The sequence below is a fragment of the Strigops habroptila genome, chromosome 7 (assembly GCF_004027225.2).
Source record: "Strigops habroptila isolate Jane chromosome 7, bStrHab1.2.pri, whole genome shotgun sequence".
In the NCBI taxonomy this organism is placed as follows: domain Eukaryota; kingdom Metazoa; phylum Chordata; class Aves; order Psittaciformes; family Psittacidae; genus Strigops; species Strigops habroptila.
This window is the reverse complement of record NC_044283.2, coordinates 1574287-1590491: the sequence shown is the minus strand read 5'-3', so window position 1 is coordinate 1590491 and position 16205 is coordinate 1574287. Positions and strand designations below refer to the sequence as shown.

At 53.9% G+C, this 16205-nt stretch overlaps 1 protein-coding gene across 1 annotated transcript; it reads right to left on the bottom strand.

Moving 5' to 3' along the window:
• Window positions 1–3980: 3980 nt before the first annotated feature.
• Window positions 3981–13917, bottom strand: EMX1 (empty spiracles homeobox 1). The gene is made up of 3 exons (XM_030491413.1): window positions 13072–13917; window positions 11001–11185; window positions 3981–4766 (listed from the first exon to the last, which is right to left on the bottom strand). Exons 1-3 carry the CDS (start codon window positions 13436–13438, stop codon window positions 4599–4601), a joined length of 720 nt encoding a protein of 239 aa, XP_030347273.1. The 5' UTR covers window positions 13439–13917; the 3' UTR covers window positions 3981–4598.
• Window positions 13918–16205: the final 2288 nt, after the last annotated feature.

The window sequence follows — 16205 nt, the reverse complement described above, 5'->3', positions numbered from 1 at the left end:
TTTCCCTGCACGCACATCACCCACACAGGTTGTTAATTAGCAGGGGATGCTCATCATGTTAATTGAGTGATGCTCAGTGAGGACTGTGTTGGTTTGGAGGAGAACAGACTGAGGGCTTCTTGCTGTGTATCTCGGGGGCCTGATCCTGCTGCAGGGGGCGAGGACCAGCCTGAGGGATGTCAGAGGAACCGCGCTCGGCTCAAAAGCAGCTGCGCAGGCGAACAAGTGACAATCAAACGGGTTAAATGAGTCTGGATTTATCCTCTGCCATCAAATTTGTTTCTCTTCATGTGTCACAGAAATGGGTCTCAGTCAACTCGGCAGTTTGTGCTGAGAAAGAAATAACATCGCAGGTCCTGAGCCAGGCGTGCACCGGTGTCTGTCTTTGGGAGCTGGAGCAGGCAGCCCATCCTGGCCTCTGGGAGGTTGGGAACAATGTTAGCTCTCAAGTGTTGTCTAAATGTGAGTCCAAATGTGTGTCCCCTGCCCAAAACACTGGGGATATGTTCCTGCTTGGAGCTGGGAAGGGAGAACCACCAGCTTACAGGATCCTCTTCCCATTTCTAACCTCTTCTGAAAGCATCTGAAGGTCCTGTATACAAGGTAGCGCTTGTATCAGTGATACCCATGGGGCTGGAGGCCAAGGACTTGACCCCACATCTTCCAAACCCATGTGTGTCCCCTTCCTCTGGACATCCAGGGTGGTGCAGACCCATCTTTGCTGCCCTTGCCCTCGCTGTCCCCTGCCTTGGTGGTGAGCAGGATGTGTATGAGGAGCATCTTTTGGTGGTCCCATGCTCCTAACCTCTTGGAGAACACAAGGCCACGGTGTCCCCATGCTGGGACACCAATGAGGTTCAGCTTTCAGGCCACCACCATCCCACCACAGGGGATGTTTGAGATGCATCTTTATTTAAAAGCAGCAGAAAAGCACAAACCTGACCCTTATGGATGTTAAAAGACCGTTTCACTGACAAAGCAACTCAAGATTTGGCTCCCTCATGCAGCGGTCCCACCACCATCTCAGCACGCTTGCTGCCATCCATGGTGGGACCTCCAGCCAACCCCAAAATACCACATTCCGCTCTTCCTACAGCGTTGGGAACGAAACGCATGGAGCTGGGGAAGCGGCAGCACATTAGTGTTGTTTATTAGGACAGCAAATTGTGCCAGAAAAGACTACACACAACAGCTAATGATAACATGATGCACATCCACTAATAGCTAATTAATCTCTTCGACTTGCCTAATGTACAAAGAGGAGCCTTCGGTTTGCGAGAACAACCCAACCATTTGCATCTCTGATTCCCTATAATTGGGGAAGTGGAAGGAACGGGGAGCGAAAACCCCACCACACACATCAAGTTGTTCACCTCGGCAGATAATAATAATGAGACGATCATCTCCTGTAGTATTTAATTAGAAATGTCGCAGTTAATTGATTTCTTGGATACGTTAATTAAGAAATAATGAGGACCAGGTTGCAGCTAAAGGTGCCAGCGAGAAGTTTTGAGGCCCTTCTGGAAGATGTTTCTGTTGGCTGCTCCCTGAGCTGGCCAGGGGACAACCCCAGGGTTGTGTCACCCATATCCTCAACCCACCTTTCAGCTTGGGCACAGCTCAGCTCCTTCCATTTCTGCTTGTTGCTCATCTTTCTGCTCTACGTCCCTATGTGTGGCCAGCTCCTGGTGGAATGGGCAGCAGGTCACTCCATACCAGTGGTTCTATCTGTTGGGGTGACTCTTCTACCCTGGGACAAGTGATGCTGGTAGATCTCAGGGTTATACCAATGCCACGTAGGTGAGAGATGTTGGTGTCCCCTCCGCTTCGGTTGGCTCCTCTTGAAGGGCTGTGATGGAAATCCGGAGCCTGGGGTGTCCTTCAGAAGAGGGGAGTCTCTGGAGTGTCGTGGTGAGACCCTGACAGCCTTTAAGCCAAGGCTTTTAGGGTATGGATAAGCTCATTGGGAAGCTGGCCTGGCTCTGAGAGCATTCCCAGTGTTGGGTGTGCAGGTGGTGAGGGCTTGAACTGGTCCTGGTGGTAGTAGATACCTCCAGTACCAGTGGTGCTGGTGGTGGTAGATACTCCCAGCCCCGGGCATCACCCCGGGTTGCTTTAGAAAACATCCACTTTTGGCTTTTTCCTCCTTTTATTATGGCTTATTTTGCACCCAACATCCTCAGCTGCCCCTCCTCATGCAGACCCTGATCTGAATGCACCTTAGAACCGCGATAACGGCAAATCCCTTGGGATGTGGTGGAGGGGGTCACCCGCCGGCACCAGCACGTCTTCCAGTGGTCCCTGCATGGGACCTCCACAGGTGGAGGCACCTCCGCCACCCCCGGGCACCCGCCGGCTCTTTTTAACCTTCTCGATCGAGTTACTGACCGCGACACTTTGTGTAACGCTCGGATCCGTCTGGAATAAAAGAGTTTAAAGACTTGGTGGTGGTGTCCCATTGCTTCATGGGAAGGATGCGGCGGATGTCGGGATTGAAAGGGATCATCTGAAAAGATGAGGGGTTTACGGGCTGGTTTGACAGGGGAGAAGCTGCTGGGGATGGGCTTTTCCATGGAGCATGAGCGGAAGAGATTTTCCTAACAGCAGGAATTGCTACATATTTGTGTGAGTGTATTTATATATATGTGTGTATATATATGTAATATATAATATTATATATAATTATAGTCTATTATATATAATAAAATATATAATGTGAACATATACTATATATAATGTGTATATATAATATATATAATATACAATGCATAGAACATATATCATAAAACGTATAAGATGTAAATATATCCTACAATATGTACTTATACATATTTTCATAGAACTATATGTAATTATATATTGTAAACTATAAACTACATTATAAAATACATTATAACTTTATAAAATTCATTATATATTATATATAATATAAATACATTATTAAATATAATAATATACACACATTATATACACATATATAAATGTATCTGTTGTGTGCCTGTATATATAAGTGTGTACACATAGTATATCATATATAATTATTATATTTATACATACATATTATTTATATTATATATGTATAGTTGAAGATGTCCCTGCGCATTGCAGGGTGTTGGAATTCGATGTCATTTGAAGGTCCCTTCCAACCCAAACTATTCTATGAATCTATGATTCTATAACACTTACATATATATAAAACCACAAATAATCATTATATATATTTTCTATATTATATTTTATATAATAAAATCTGGTATCCCACATATATATGCATAATAATATGCATACATATAATAAAAATAATACGCACGTGTATAACAAAATTTATAACCATTATATGTATGTAATCATATATATAATGATTATAAGTGTCCTTTCCCTGAAAACCCCAGCAAGACATGGAAGGACACCCGCCCTTCATCCCCCAAGATCCCCCACCAAGTCCCTCATTGCTGAGGTCCAAGGGGGTCCCTTCATTCACCCTGGGCACCCCATGTCCCGGGGGTATCCGTGCCTGAGGTGGGATATTCCCAGGAAGCCTCACTGTGTGGAACCTCTCCCGACATTCAATCCCTGTTGCAGGTGTGAAGCTGCCACATACCTCTCATACCTGTGTCCACTCGGTGTGGCCTCGCTCCTGTGGGGACCCCCGAGGGAGATCCCCCTGTCCTGCCATCCCCCTCATCCCCCAGCACCCACCGCGATGGGGCCACCACGGCTCCATCACTCCTGTGGGACACAAGGCCAGGCTGGAGCAACCTGCTCTAGTGGAAGGCGTCCCTGCCCGTGGCAGGGGGTTGGAACTGGATGAGCTTTAAGCTCCCTTCAACCCGAACGATGCTGTGAGTCTATAATTCTATTCTCATCCAGTGACACCCAGTTGTGTCCTCCCAACAAGAAGGACACCAGCATCACCACGGCTGTTAAGTGATGGGAGAGGGGGACTTATCCCCCCACCTCCACCAAGGCAACCAGACACGTTTCCAGCACATGTTGCTCTTTATTACCACGCAGTAACACACACTACAGCTGCTGACTACCTACGACAGGGAACGCACGCACACAGGCACCGAAAGAAAAGAATAAATTAAAATAAAACTGTGTCAAATCAAATAAAAAACCCAAAAAAACAAAACCAACCAACCAACAAAACAACGGGGGGAATGGGGGGGGGGGGAAAGGAGGGAGGTGAAGGAAATCAAAGTGAAAAAGGAAACTGAAACAGGGGTTCACATTGAGCTTCTAGGTAGGACGTTTGGATTTGATCTCATGGCTGACGGACGCCTTCCAGCGTGGAGGAGGATGCGCGGTCGCGTCCCAGGGCCGCGGTCCCCGGCAGCCTCCTCTTCCTCCTTGGCTCGGCGGCGGGAGCTTCCCGAAAAGCACCTCCGAGGGATGCCCCGGGCGGCGGCGGCAGGGGGGGGACGGGGTGCGGGTCCCCGGCCGGGCCAGGGGTCCCCAAGGAAAGGCAGCGGGTGGCGGCGGTGGTGGCTTCGGAGCACGACGTCCCTAGAGTTCGTTTGGTGATGCCAACCGTGTCCCCCCGTCCTCCCCCGGGTTCCTCTCCATGGTGGCTGCACCAGGAGCCTGTCCCTGCCTTAGTCGTTGGAGGTGACGTCGATGTCTTCTCCGCTCGACTGCTTGGTGGCGAGGCGCCATCGGTTGATGTGGTGGGAACCTTTCTTCTTCTGCTCCGAGTCGGGTCCTTCCTCCTCCAGCTTTTGCCGTTTGTATTTCGTCCGCCTGTTCTGGAACCACACTTTCACCTGGGGGAGAAGGAGAGACAGGCGCTTGTGGGGGTCCTGGTGACCAGGCAGCAGGCCCTGATCTCCTTGAAGACCAGCGCAATGAAGCCCCTGATGCTCCAGGAGCACTCCATGATAACCCTGCCCTGCCTCAGTTTCCCCTCTGCCCAAGGAAAGGTGGGATGGGGGGGACAAAGATGTTGGGTTGCAGGATGGAGGATGCTGCCACATCCCAGCCTTTGAGAAACCCAAGATGGGTGAAGGTCACTCCATCACACCTCAGCCACAGGGTCAGCAGAGAAACAGGACCCTCCTCACAGACCCACAACCCAGTGCCCATCACCCTGGTGTCTGGGCTGCACCATGATCAGCACAACTATGGTGGGATCAGCTGAACCCATCCCTGTTGCCTTTGGTCACTGGTGTTGGGTGGCCATGGCTCCAATGAGCCCATGGGACACACAGAGCTATCCCCGTGCCACCAGCCAGGACCTGTGTCCCAGGGCAGGGTGGCACCATTAGCCAGGGAGCTAATTATAGATAATGAATTATAATTACAATTAGAGACAATTAATTTACTACATTTAGGTTTCAGGAAACCTTTTCCACCACGATGGTGGCCAGACACTCTCCCGGGGGTCTCCATCCTTGGAGATAACACCCTCCTTCCCTGCCTGAGGCCCCAGCATCCCGCTCCAATGGGAGCTCCAGTGCGAGTATGGCCCACAGCGGGGGCTGGACATGGCAGCATGGACATGGTGATGGGTTCGGGATGCTGAAAGCACCCACGTGGTGGGTGGTGTGAGATGCTGCGGGCACCCATGTGGCTGGAAATGCAGGATGCTGCAGTCAGGGGCGCGGGATGCTGCAGATGGGCTCTGGAATGCTGCAGCCAGGAATAAGGGATGCTACATGCAGTGGTGCAGGATACTATAGCAAGGGACGCAGGATGGTGCAGGAAGGATGCAGGATGCTGCAGCTGGAGATGAGGATACTACAGCCAGGGATTCAGGATGCTGCAGGCAGGATGAGAGATGCTGTAGGTGGGATGCGGGATACTGCCAGACCACCCGGTCCTGCAGGACACTAGATGCAGGACACAAGATGCAAGACACTGGATGAGGCAGGATATGAGAGGCAGGACACTAGGTGCAGGACACTGGATGCAGGACATTAGATGCAGGACACGGGATCCAGGACATGAGGTGCAGGACACAAGATGCAGGACACTGAATGCAGGACACGAGTTGTAGGACACTGGATGCAGGACACTGGATGCAGGACACGGGGTGCAGGATACGGGATGCAGGACAAGGGATGCAGCAGGACACAAGGTGCAGGACACTGGACACAGGACACTGGACACAGGACACTGAAGGCAGGACATGAGGCGCAGGACACGGGATGCAGGACACAAGATGCAGGACATGGGATGCGGGACATGGGATGCAGAACATGAGGTGCAGGACATAGGATGCAGAACACCGGATGTAGGATATGGGATGCAGGACACGGGATGCAGGACACGAGATACAGGACACGGGATGCAGGACACTAGGTGCCGCTGCTCGGCCACCGCTGCCTGCCCAGTCAGCAGCATTTACCCACTGGCAGGGGATGTGGTGCCCGCAGCCCCTCCAGCAGCGCTGCACCCCCTCATCCCGCGGGAACATCACCCCTTTCCCGCTTCTCCTCCAGCATCACTCGCAGGCAAGGCTTTCCTCCTGCTCTGGAACTGTTGGCAGCGAGGCAGAAGCCGGTCTTCCCACCTCACTGCATCCCACCAGCACCACCCAGCCGAGCCCTGGACTTCCAGGCGTGCCCAGTCTATGGAAACAGCGGCTTTATGGCCCCGGTGTATGTTATAACCTGGACTCCAACCATTTTCTTTCCTTGCTTTGGGGCATTTCTGGAACAATACTGAGCTGGTGCCTTTCATTCAGCAACTGCAAAGCACTTTGTAAACTTTAATTAAAGCTTGGAGCCCTCTGGGAGCAGGGAAGTTGCCTTATCCCTAAATTATAGAATGGGAAACTAAGGCATAAAGCAATTAAGATGCTTGAGTGAGGCTCTGTGGCAAGCAGGGGTGGGGGTGAAGTGGTTCAGCTTGGAGAAACCCAGCCCGGTACGGCTGTATCCTGCGGGATGAGACTTCCCTGTGATTCCCAGCTGCTGGAATGAGGATGTTTCCAGGCTGGATGGGCTCCTTCAGCCCTCCAATACAGTATTCCATGCTTCAACAGACCAGAAGCCACAATGAGAGAAGTGTGAGAACCTCACAGTGGGCAACTGGGGGATAAGCTGCCCCCTACGATGCCTCATCCCGACTCCAAGAGTAATTGGTTTAAACCCCCAATCCCGGGGGTTTATCCCTTCCCAAACCCTCGCTGCATTAACTGTTGTCATGCCGGGTGTTTGTGCATCCAGGCAGTGGGATGCTCCCAGGGTCCTGCCTCCAGGGTCACCGCATCCTCCTGCTGCGGGATGGGAATGGTCCCTTCATGGCTCCTGCATCCCAGTCCTGCCTCTATACACAGCTCCTACCACGGCTTTGCTGCACATGAGCTCAGCTCCCAGCCCTGCAACGCCCCGAATCCATCCTTGAATCCACCAGGAAACCACGCTCTGCTTCAGGGACACCAACAGCACCCAAAGAATCAGCTCTGGCCAAAAGGTGACACTGCCATTCCCAAGCTGGGGACAATAAAACGACGGTGGCTTCAGGTGCCTGGACAACAACCCAAACCCTGCTAAAGGCTGAGAACATGGGGATGAGTCTGGATGGTGACCAGGAGGCACCAGCCCCACCATCACCTGCATCCAGACATGGTGACACCGCTTGTGCTGTGCTGTCACCCGGATATGCCACCACCTCGAAAGGCAATGCAGCTCCTCAAGCATCAACACTGAACCCTCACCAACGTCTGCAGCTCGAGCTGGGGCTAAAGCTGTTCTTCTAAAAACACCCCACAACTTTTAAGAGCTTGTTTTTGGGGATGGTCCTTAGGGGGGACCACTGCCAGCCACAGGCTTTGCCACGCGGATGCTCTCTGGCTATATCTGGGATGTGCATCTTTCTCCTCTGTGATTCCCAGGCATTCACTTGGTTAATTATTACTGCTCCAGCCAGGGCTGCTGTGCCTCCATCCATGCACACATGATACTGGGAGGGAATATTGGGGTCCACGGTGCTTCCATAATAACCCCAAACAGCTCGCTGTCATGATCCAAGGAGAGGCCTTTGCTTTGGGAATGCAGATTTGAGACCCGGAGCGGGGTTTGCACCACGAGCTGCCAGGAATGGAGAGGTTCTGCTGGGAGATCTGGGCTGCATCGTGCAATATGAACTCAGGGAAGTTATTTCCCAGCCCCGGAGACATGAAGCAACCTGATGCCACCAGCGATGGGCACAGTGGTGTGACCACCCGTGATGCCCAACCTGGTACCCCCAATCTTCCCTGCTCCCCACCTACCCGGCACACGCATCTCATTCGCATCACACCAGCCCTGGTGCACCCCTGAAGCTCCTTACACCACCCAGCTCACACATTCCATGTCCCCCATCATCATCCCGCCACACACATCCCCTCAGACGGCTGCTCTGGCACAGGTCACCCCCAGTTCCTGCCCCTACACATGCTCCAGCCTCATCCCACTTTCTGTGTTTGCTTTGGAACCATGACCTGCCACTGCTTTCCACCCCCCACGACCAATCCCTTTATTTCTGTCATTCCATGGGCCTCTCTTAGCCCAGATTAATGCAGTTCCTTGGTAGGAAGAAGGATGGGAAGGGGTTAAACACCTCCACCCTTCCCCACCCTTATCCCAAGGCATTTCCTGATGCTGGGCAGGTACCTGTACCCTTTTCACCTTCCCCCTGGGCTGCTCCAGGTGTTGCTCCCCGTCTAGGGGACCCAGAGTGGGCAAAGCTCCCTTTTCCAGTGGGAAAAGCAGCTGGGAAATAGAACCAGGCACAGCCATCACCGGCAGCTCCTTATGGAAGCAGCTAAACCCACTGAAAAACAGTCCAAGGCACCCACCCGTGGGTTGGGATGTGGGGCTGAGCATCTGCATGGGGTGAAAACATGCCTGTGTCACTGGTGTCACACAGGAGATGTGTGTCATGGAGGGGGGGGGGCTGGTTTTTGATAGGAGAATTGTGTGTGTGTAGGATTCCTCACGGGATTTATTATAATAGTAATAATTAATAATCATAGAATAGAATCATAGAATCATGGAATGGTCTGAGGTGGAAAGGACCTTAAGATCCTGGACAGGGACACCTTCCACTAGACCAGGTAGCTCGAAGTATAACAATAATAATAATAACGTAATAATGTTAATAATAATGGTGATAATAATAACAGTGATAATAATAATAGTAATAATAATAATAATAGTAATAAGCCTGCTTTTGGGACAGCCACCAGCCAGGCTGCCTCTCCCACTCTCCCTGTGCTTTGATGCCCATTCCTTTGCACACTGGGGTTATTTCCCTCCAAATAATTAAAAGATATTAAAAAAATACCATTTTTCTAAAGCCAAAAGGGAAAATCTCGTCCCTGCCACCCCACAGACCCCCTGCAAATCACTGCTGCCAATCCCAGCCCTTTCCCAGCTCTTTCCCTGCCTGGAGCCATGGGGAATGGAAGGGCGATCAACCCCACTCGCTCCCTGCCCTGCGCCCGGCGCCTGCAGCAGCTTCCCAATGGAAACAGCTTCCTACAGAATCCCCTGCAGTACAGAAAAACATTCATTCCCTCTATATCTAGAATGCCTCTTTCCATTCCTAAATCTCCACGTGGATTTAGGGACGGATGCCTCTGCTTTTTCCCCTAATAAACTGCATTATTGCACTGAGGCTCGGGGCAGCGCTGTGAAGCCGAGCTGAGCTCCCCTCCGGGCATCCCGAGCTGCCCTTTCCGCCCAGACAAGTTGCTGTTTGTTCTTTGACCTTTGGGTTTTGTTGTTTGGGGTCTTTTTGTCCCCCCTTTTAACATCATTTTCAGCCCGGCGAGGTGACAGAAGGGAAAGGACCGGAGCTGGAGGGTAGCTATGGGTGCACCCTGCGAGCCGCGGGGCCGGGGCTCGGGATACTATGATTTTACTACTTATTTCTATGAGGATACAAACAGCTTTGGGAGGATTTTGTGGGCTCGGGCCACCATTCCTGATATCCACCCCTGCGCATTCCCACAGTGACATTTTCCTCCCGGGAACTTCGGAGGTTTTGCTTGGCAAAGCCTGGTGAGGATGAGCCAGGCGGGTACCGGGAACACCCACAGCTCCGGCTTGGTTTTCCAATTAAAATAAAGGATAAAAATGAAATTAATTCGGGAATAGGCCCAAATACCTAATGAGAATTTGGAGACAACTTTCTCCATCGACTCAACTATTAAATATTACGAGAAACTGGACTTTCACACGGAACATTTTGGAATAGCCGCTCACCAGGACACCGGGCTTGGACACACACAGAGATGCTCGGCCCTGGCTCTCCCGTTTTCCCCCAGCACCGCATGATCTCTGTTTCCTTTCATACCTACACTTTTCCCGGGCCTCATCCGATCTAAATCCCTATGAAATGGCTTTTGTAAAAGCAGAGATAAAGGAAATATTATTTCTTCCCTCCTGACTCTTGCAGTGTTTGAGCTCAGAACCAAGGCGCATTTCTGCAGCTCCCCAAAGAAGGGGATCACGCTGCGGCTGCTTTTTAAACTCGATTTTGAAAAGCAGATATTCCTCTTAGGGAAAACACCCCAAGCAAGCAAGAAATAACACTGGAAAACCGCTCCGGAGAGCGGTGTGACACGAGCCCGGCATTCCCAGCCTCAAGCCCTGCCGGGAACAACGGCAACAACCGAAGGAACGCTGCGGCACAAAGATAAAATCACCCAAATCCGCAAGGATCAGACACTGTTTCCTGGGCAAAAACAGGTGGAATTCTGTGGAGTGCAGCCAGAGCCCTGAGCATGTTTAGTGCTGTGTCTGCTGCCTGATGCCGAGCTGCTCCCACGGGCAGCTGGATGGATGGATGTACAGTGGGACTGATGGCTGTGGGTTGGTGGCTACCTGGGGTCCATGGGTCTGGAGGTATCTGGAACTAGGGTCCCTGGATTTTGGGATCCCTGTGTCTGGGAGTAAATGGGTTTTGTGATACCTGGGTCTGAGGTATCCTGGGTTTGGGGGTAGCTGAGTCTGAGGTAGCTGGGTCTGGGAGTACCTGGGTCTGGGGGTACCTGGGTCTGGGGGTACCTGGGTCTCGGAGAGGCTGAGGCTGCTGGCCAGCTGCTTGCGCTCGGCGCCCACCACGTAGTGGTTCTTCTCGAAGGCCCGTTCCAGCCGCAGGAGCTGCGACGGCGAGAAGGCGGTTCGGATGCGCTTGGGTTTCCGGGCGAAGGGGCCGTGGAGGAGCAGGCTCTCCTGGGACACCTCGCTCCCTGTGGGTAGGGAGAGGAGTCAGGGTCCTGCACTGGCACCACCAGATCCCCCAGAACCTCCTCCATGGGACCAGGAGGTACAAGGAGGACAGTCACGGGAGGACCGGGGGTCCCCTAGTCCCCAGGAGTGCAGCTTGGTAGCCCTGAGTACAGCAGTTCCGTGGCCACACTGCCCTGGGTCCCATGGTGGGGCTGGACATGGGACAACGGGAGGGAAAAGGGAAAGGAGAGGGAAAGAAAGAGAGGGGGGCAGAGAAAAATCAAAAGAAAAAGAAGATAAAGAAAGAGGAGAAAGACAGGCTAAGAAAGTGGCAGGGAAAAAAGAGACAGAAAGGGAAAAGTGAGAAAGAAAGAAAAAGAAAAATAAGAAAGAAAAATAAGGCAGAAAGAAAGACAAGGAGGAAGAGAAGGAGTGAAAGAGAGAAGGAAAGAAATAGAGAAGAAAAGTGGGAAAGCGAGAAAGAAAAGGAAAGGAAGAAGAGAAAGAAGTAGAGAGAAAAGGAGAGAGAGATGGAGAGAGGGAAGGAGAGAAAGAAAGAGAGAAAGAAAAAAGAGAGAAAGAGAGGAAGAGATAAAGAGGAAAAGAAAGAGAGAAAGAGAGATGTAAAGAAAAGAAAGAAGTCATAAACGAAGGGAAAGAAAGAAATAATCAAATAACATAGAGAAATAAACGGAAGAAGAAGGATAAATGAACGAAAGAAAATAGATTAAGAAACGAAAGGGAAGAGAAAAATGAACGAAAGGAAAGAGAAATAAACGAAGGGAAGGGAAACCCCTGCGGTGCAGCCCGAGAGGCCGGCAGCGGGGCTCGGCGGAGGGGCCGGGCCGCGGGCAGAGCACCGGGGAGGCAGAGCCGGCAGCCGGGCCGGGATCGGGATCGTGTCGGGCCGGTGCCCCCGGGCTCTGCCGGCGGCGGCCGTGATCCCCGGCGGAGTCCAGAGCCAAGCGAAGGGTTGGTGCCGAGCAGATAACCCTGATCTGGGCTCCTCCGGGACAACCGGGACCCCCGGGCATTGCGGCGGGGAAAGGAGGAAAGGAAAGGAAAAAAGAGGAAAGGAAAGGAAAGGAAAGGAAAGGAAAGGAAAGGAAAGGAAAGGAAAGGAAAGGAAAGGAAAGGAAAGGAAAGGAAAGGAAAGGAAAGGAAAGGAAAGGAAAGGAAAGGAAAGGAAAGGAAAGGAAAGGAAAGGAAAATGGAGCAAAACACAGACTGAGAAAGGAAAATAAAATAAAAAAAAGAAAGAAAAGGGAAAATAAGAAACGGAGACAGAAAAGGAGAGAAAGAAAAGAAAGATAAAGGCGAGAGAAGGAGTCGGAAGAAAGAAAGAAGAAAGACGAAGGAAAGATTAAGGAGCCGCGAGCAACGCGTTAAAATCAAACGAAATCCCGCCGAGAATCCCGGAGCCGCCGCGATCCATCCCTCCGCTCCCGAGCGGGAGAAGCCCCAACTCCCGGCTCCGTCAGCCGCGGGGCCGCGCATGAGCCGGCAGCGCCGGTCCCGTCCCCGGGAACCCCGCGGGGCCTGACCGGGACCTCGCTCCGGGCACTGGCACCGGAGTGCAAAGGCACCGGGAGTGCAAAGATACCGAGCACCGTGAGTGCAAAGATACCGAGCACCGGGAGTGGGCACCGGCACTGGAATGCAAAGGCACCGAGCACCGGGAGTGCAAAGACATCGAGCACCGGGAGTGCAAAGGCACCGGGAGTGCAAATGCATCGGCACCGGAATGCAAAGGCACCGAACACCGGGAGTGCAAAGGCATCGGCACCGGTGTGCAAACGCCCGCAGCCCCGTACGGCCGCCGCAGCAACAGGTTCTGCCCCCGGTTCTCTCTAGCCCCCCGTTAACGGGCCCCGCTGCGGGGCCGGGGCCGGTGCCCGCCGCTCACCTTGGAAGCGGTGCCCGAAGAAGCGGTTCCGCAGCACCCAGGGGTAGAAGTTGAGCGGGTCGCGGTGCTGCGGCCCGAAGAAGGAGTGAGGCGGCGGCAGCGCCGAGCCCCCGAGCTGGTGGGGCCCGACGGGCAGCGCCGGGTGCCCCACGGCCTCGGGGAAGACGAGCTCGGCGCTACCGTACAGGGCCCGGCCGGCGGCGGCGGCGGCACCCGGGAAGCCGGGGGTGAAAGCAGCGGCGTCGGCGGCGGCGGGGCCGGGGTAGGCGAGGGCGGCGGGGCGCGGGGGGTCCCCGGGGCCGAGCGGGGTGTCCTTGCCCACCAGGGACTCGATGGTGAAGCAGCGCTTCGCGGACGGCTGGAACATGGTGTGAGCCGGGATGGGGCGGGAGGGGGGGGGTGTGGGATGGGGAAGGGGGGGGCCGGAGCGGGGCTGTTCCTTCGGGTGTGTGTGTGCGTGTGTGTGTGTGTGTGTGTGTGTGCAAGAAACCTCCCCCCGGCCGTGCACACCCGCACACACACACCCGCACCCGCCCCGCGGGTTCCCACGCACCCGCAAGCCCCCGGCAGCCGGTACAAATACAGCCGGTACCTGGCGGGGCCCGGCGGAGGGGGCGGCCTCACCTGCCCGGACCGGGGCCGGGACCGGGGATGGGGATGGGGCCGGGCGGGGAGGGCAGGAGGAGGAAAGGGGGGGACAGGAGGAGGTAGGGGGAGGCAGGGCAGGGGAGGGAAGGGGAGGGCAGGACAGGACAGGCAGGGGAGGGAAGGGGGAGGCAGGGGAGGGAAAGGGGAGGCAGGGGAGGGCAGGGGGGAGGCAGGACAGGGGGAGGCAGAAGGAGGCAGGACGGGCAGGGGCAGGCAGCAGGAGGCAGGGGAGGGCAGGAGGAGGCAGGGGAGGGCAGAAGGAGGTAGGGAAGGGTAGGACAGACAGGAGGAGGCAGGACGGGCAGGAGGAGGTAGGGGGAGGCAGGGGCAGGCAGGAGGACGTAGGGGAGGGCAGGGGGAAGCAGGGGAGGGCAGGACAGGCAGGGGAGGAAAGGGAGAGGCAGGACAGGCAGGGGAGGGCAGGAGGAGGCAGGAGGATACAGAGAGCGCCCGAAAAACTGGACTGGAGCCGCTCCCGCAGCCGCGCCGCGAAGTTGTGGAGAGGGGCTGCGGATGCGGGGTGGCTCCTTCCTTTTTCTTAAAGAAAAAAGAAATATTTAAAATTGTAATAATTTTTAAAATTCTTTTTTAAAACCCATGTTTTTTCTTCTTTCTTTTTCTTTTTTTCTTTTTTTTTTCTTTTTTTTTTTTTTTTCCCCTTTCCCTCCGGTTTTTCGCTTTTTAAATCGAATAAAATAACCCCACACCCGGAGCGGCCGTTTGTAACCCCGCGGCTCGGGGAGCTGCCGGCCGGGGGACACAGACAAACAGACACACGACACTTCACCCCCCCGCGCAAACTTCGCGCCGCTCCGCCTAACCCCAACCCCTCCTCAAAGGCAGGACATTCCCCCCGGACAAAATCCCGCTCTTCCCACGGGTCCGATCCTGGGAATAATAAATAGAATTGATTTAAACCCCCACCAATAACCCCCGTTTTGGGGTGTTTTCTCGGCGGCGCGGGGGTTCCGCAGGGCGCGCAGCCCTGCGCGGGCCCGTCCCGAGTTCGCTCCGCAGTTTGGCGCTGCTCGGGGTTCCGCCAGCCCGCCCAAAGCGGGGGGAAAGTCGATTTTCCACTTGGCTGGATTGAAATACCCCGCGCGGATCCTTCCCCTCCCGCGGAGAGGGGAGCGCTGCTGCGCGGCCAGTGGGCTTTGCGCGGACTTTGCGCGGACTTTCCGCGGACCCGCTCCAGCAAGAAGCTGCGGGAAGGAGGTGGAAGGGGGAAGGAGAGAAAAAATACATGAAACCCGCAGAAATTAAAGCCTAAACCCGGAGCGAGAGCCTCGGCAAAGCGCCTTTATTTTGCTTGCTTAAATAGAGGGAGGAAAAAATATAAATCTAAATTTTAAATCTATTTTTATATTAAAAAATGGAAATAAAGACTCTGGGTTGGGTCAAGCGGTTTGTGGAGAGGGCAAAGCGGAGCGCACTCGTGGAGGGATGGGGACAAGGAAGGAGAAGGGGAAAGGGAAGGAAAGAGAAGCGAAGGAAAGAGAAGAGAAGGGAAGCGGGATGCGGGAGAGCACTCGGCTCGGACTCGGGAGCTGTGCCCGGCTCCGGACCATTGGTGTGATTTAATTTAAATCAATGTAGTACAATTTAATCCCAGATCATTCCCGGTCTGTTCCCCCCTCCCGCCGCCCGCGGAGCGCTGCACGGGGCCCGCGGGTCGTTCCGTGCGGATCCCGCTGGATTTCAGCATCTCCTGCGGGGGGGTAATGAAAGAGGCGGCCGGGCACCGGCTGCTTGATGTCTCCTCAGGAACCTCATTTTTGGGGAAGCCGCTTTGGTTCGGCGGACAAATCACTCTCTTGGGAAAATTATAAACATTTACGTTGATTTTTCATTTTTCCCTACTCATCCCGGGGTATTTCAGCCCTGGTTCCATGTCCAGGAGAGCTCCACAGATGCTCCGAAGGGAGCTACACTGAAAACCAGCAGGGAAACCCAAATGTATCCCTACATTTCTTTTACCCCAGGCCTTCAGGATCATTCAGGCAGGATCTTTATCCCCTGTGGGAATAAAACACGGACCCCGAAGTGGGTGCCTTGCTCTGGCCCCTGGATTATTAAGAGGAAAACTTTAGCTCCAGCATCGCCGGGAGGAGGTGATCCGGGAGCTGCCTGCTTTCCCGCTGGATTTCTGGCCAGGAGGAGCTCTGGGTGGAGGAGAAAGACATTTTCCTTTATAACGAAAGAGCAGCTGAGCGTGCTGGAGCAGCAGAGGGACGTGGCCAGCAGCAGTGATAGGCAGGCAGCACTGGGCCCAGGGGTGCTGTACCGGGATCAGAGGATGCTACTGAGGGAAAAAGGGGGGTCTGCTGCCTGTTAACATACAACAGTGAGGGTTTTCCCAGGAGAAAACGAAAGACGGATGAAGGAGAGGGAGAAGGGGACAAGACAGGCACCAAAAACTGGCTTTGGGTATGCCGGTAGAGGGTCAGCATGGGGATGTGTGGGGATGGGCAGATGGGCTATGGGTC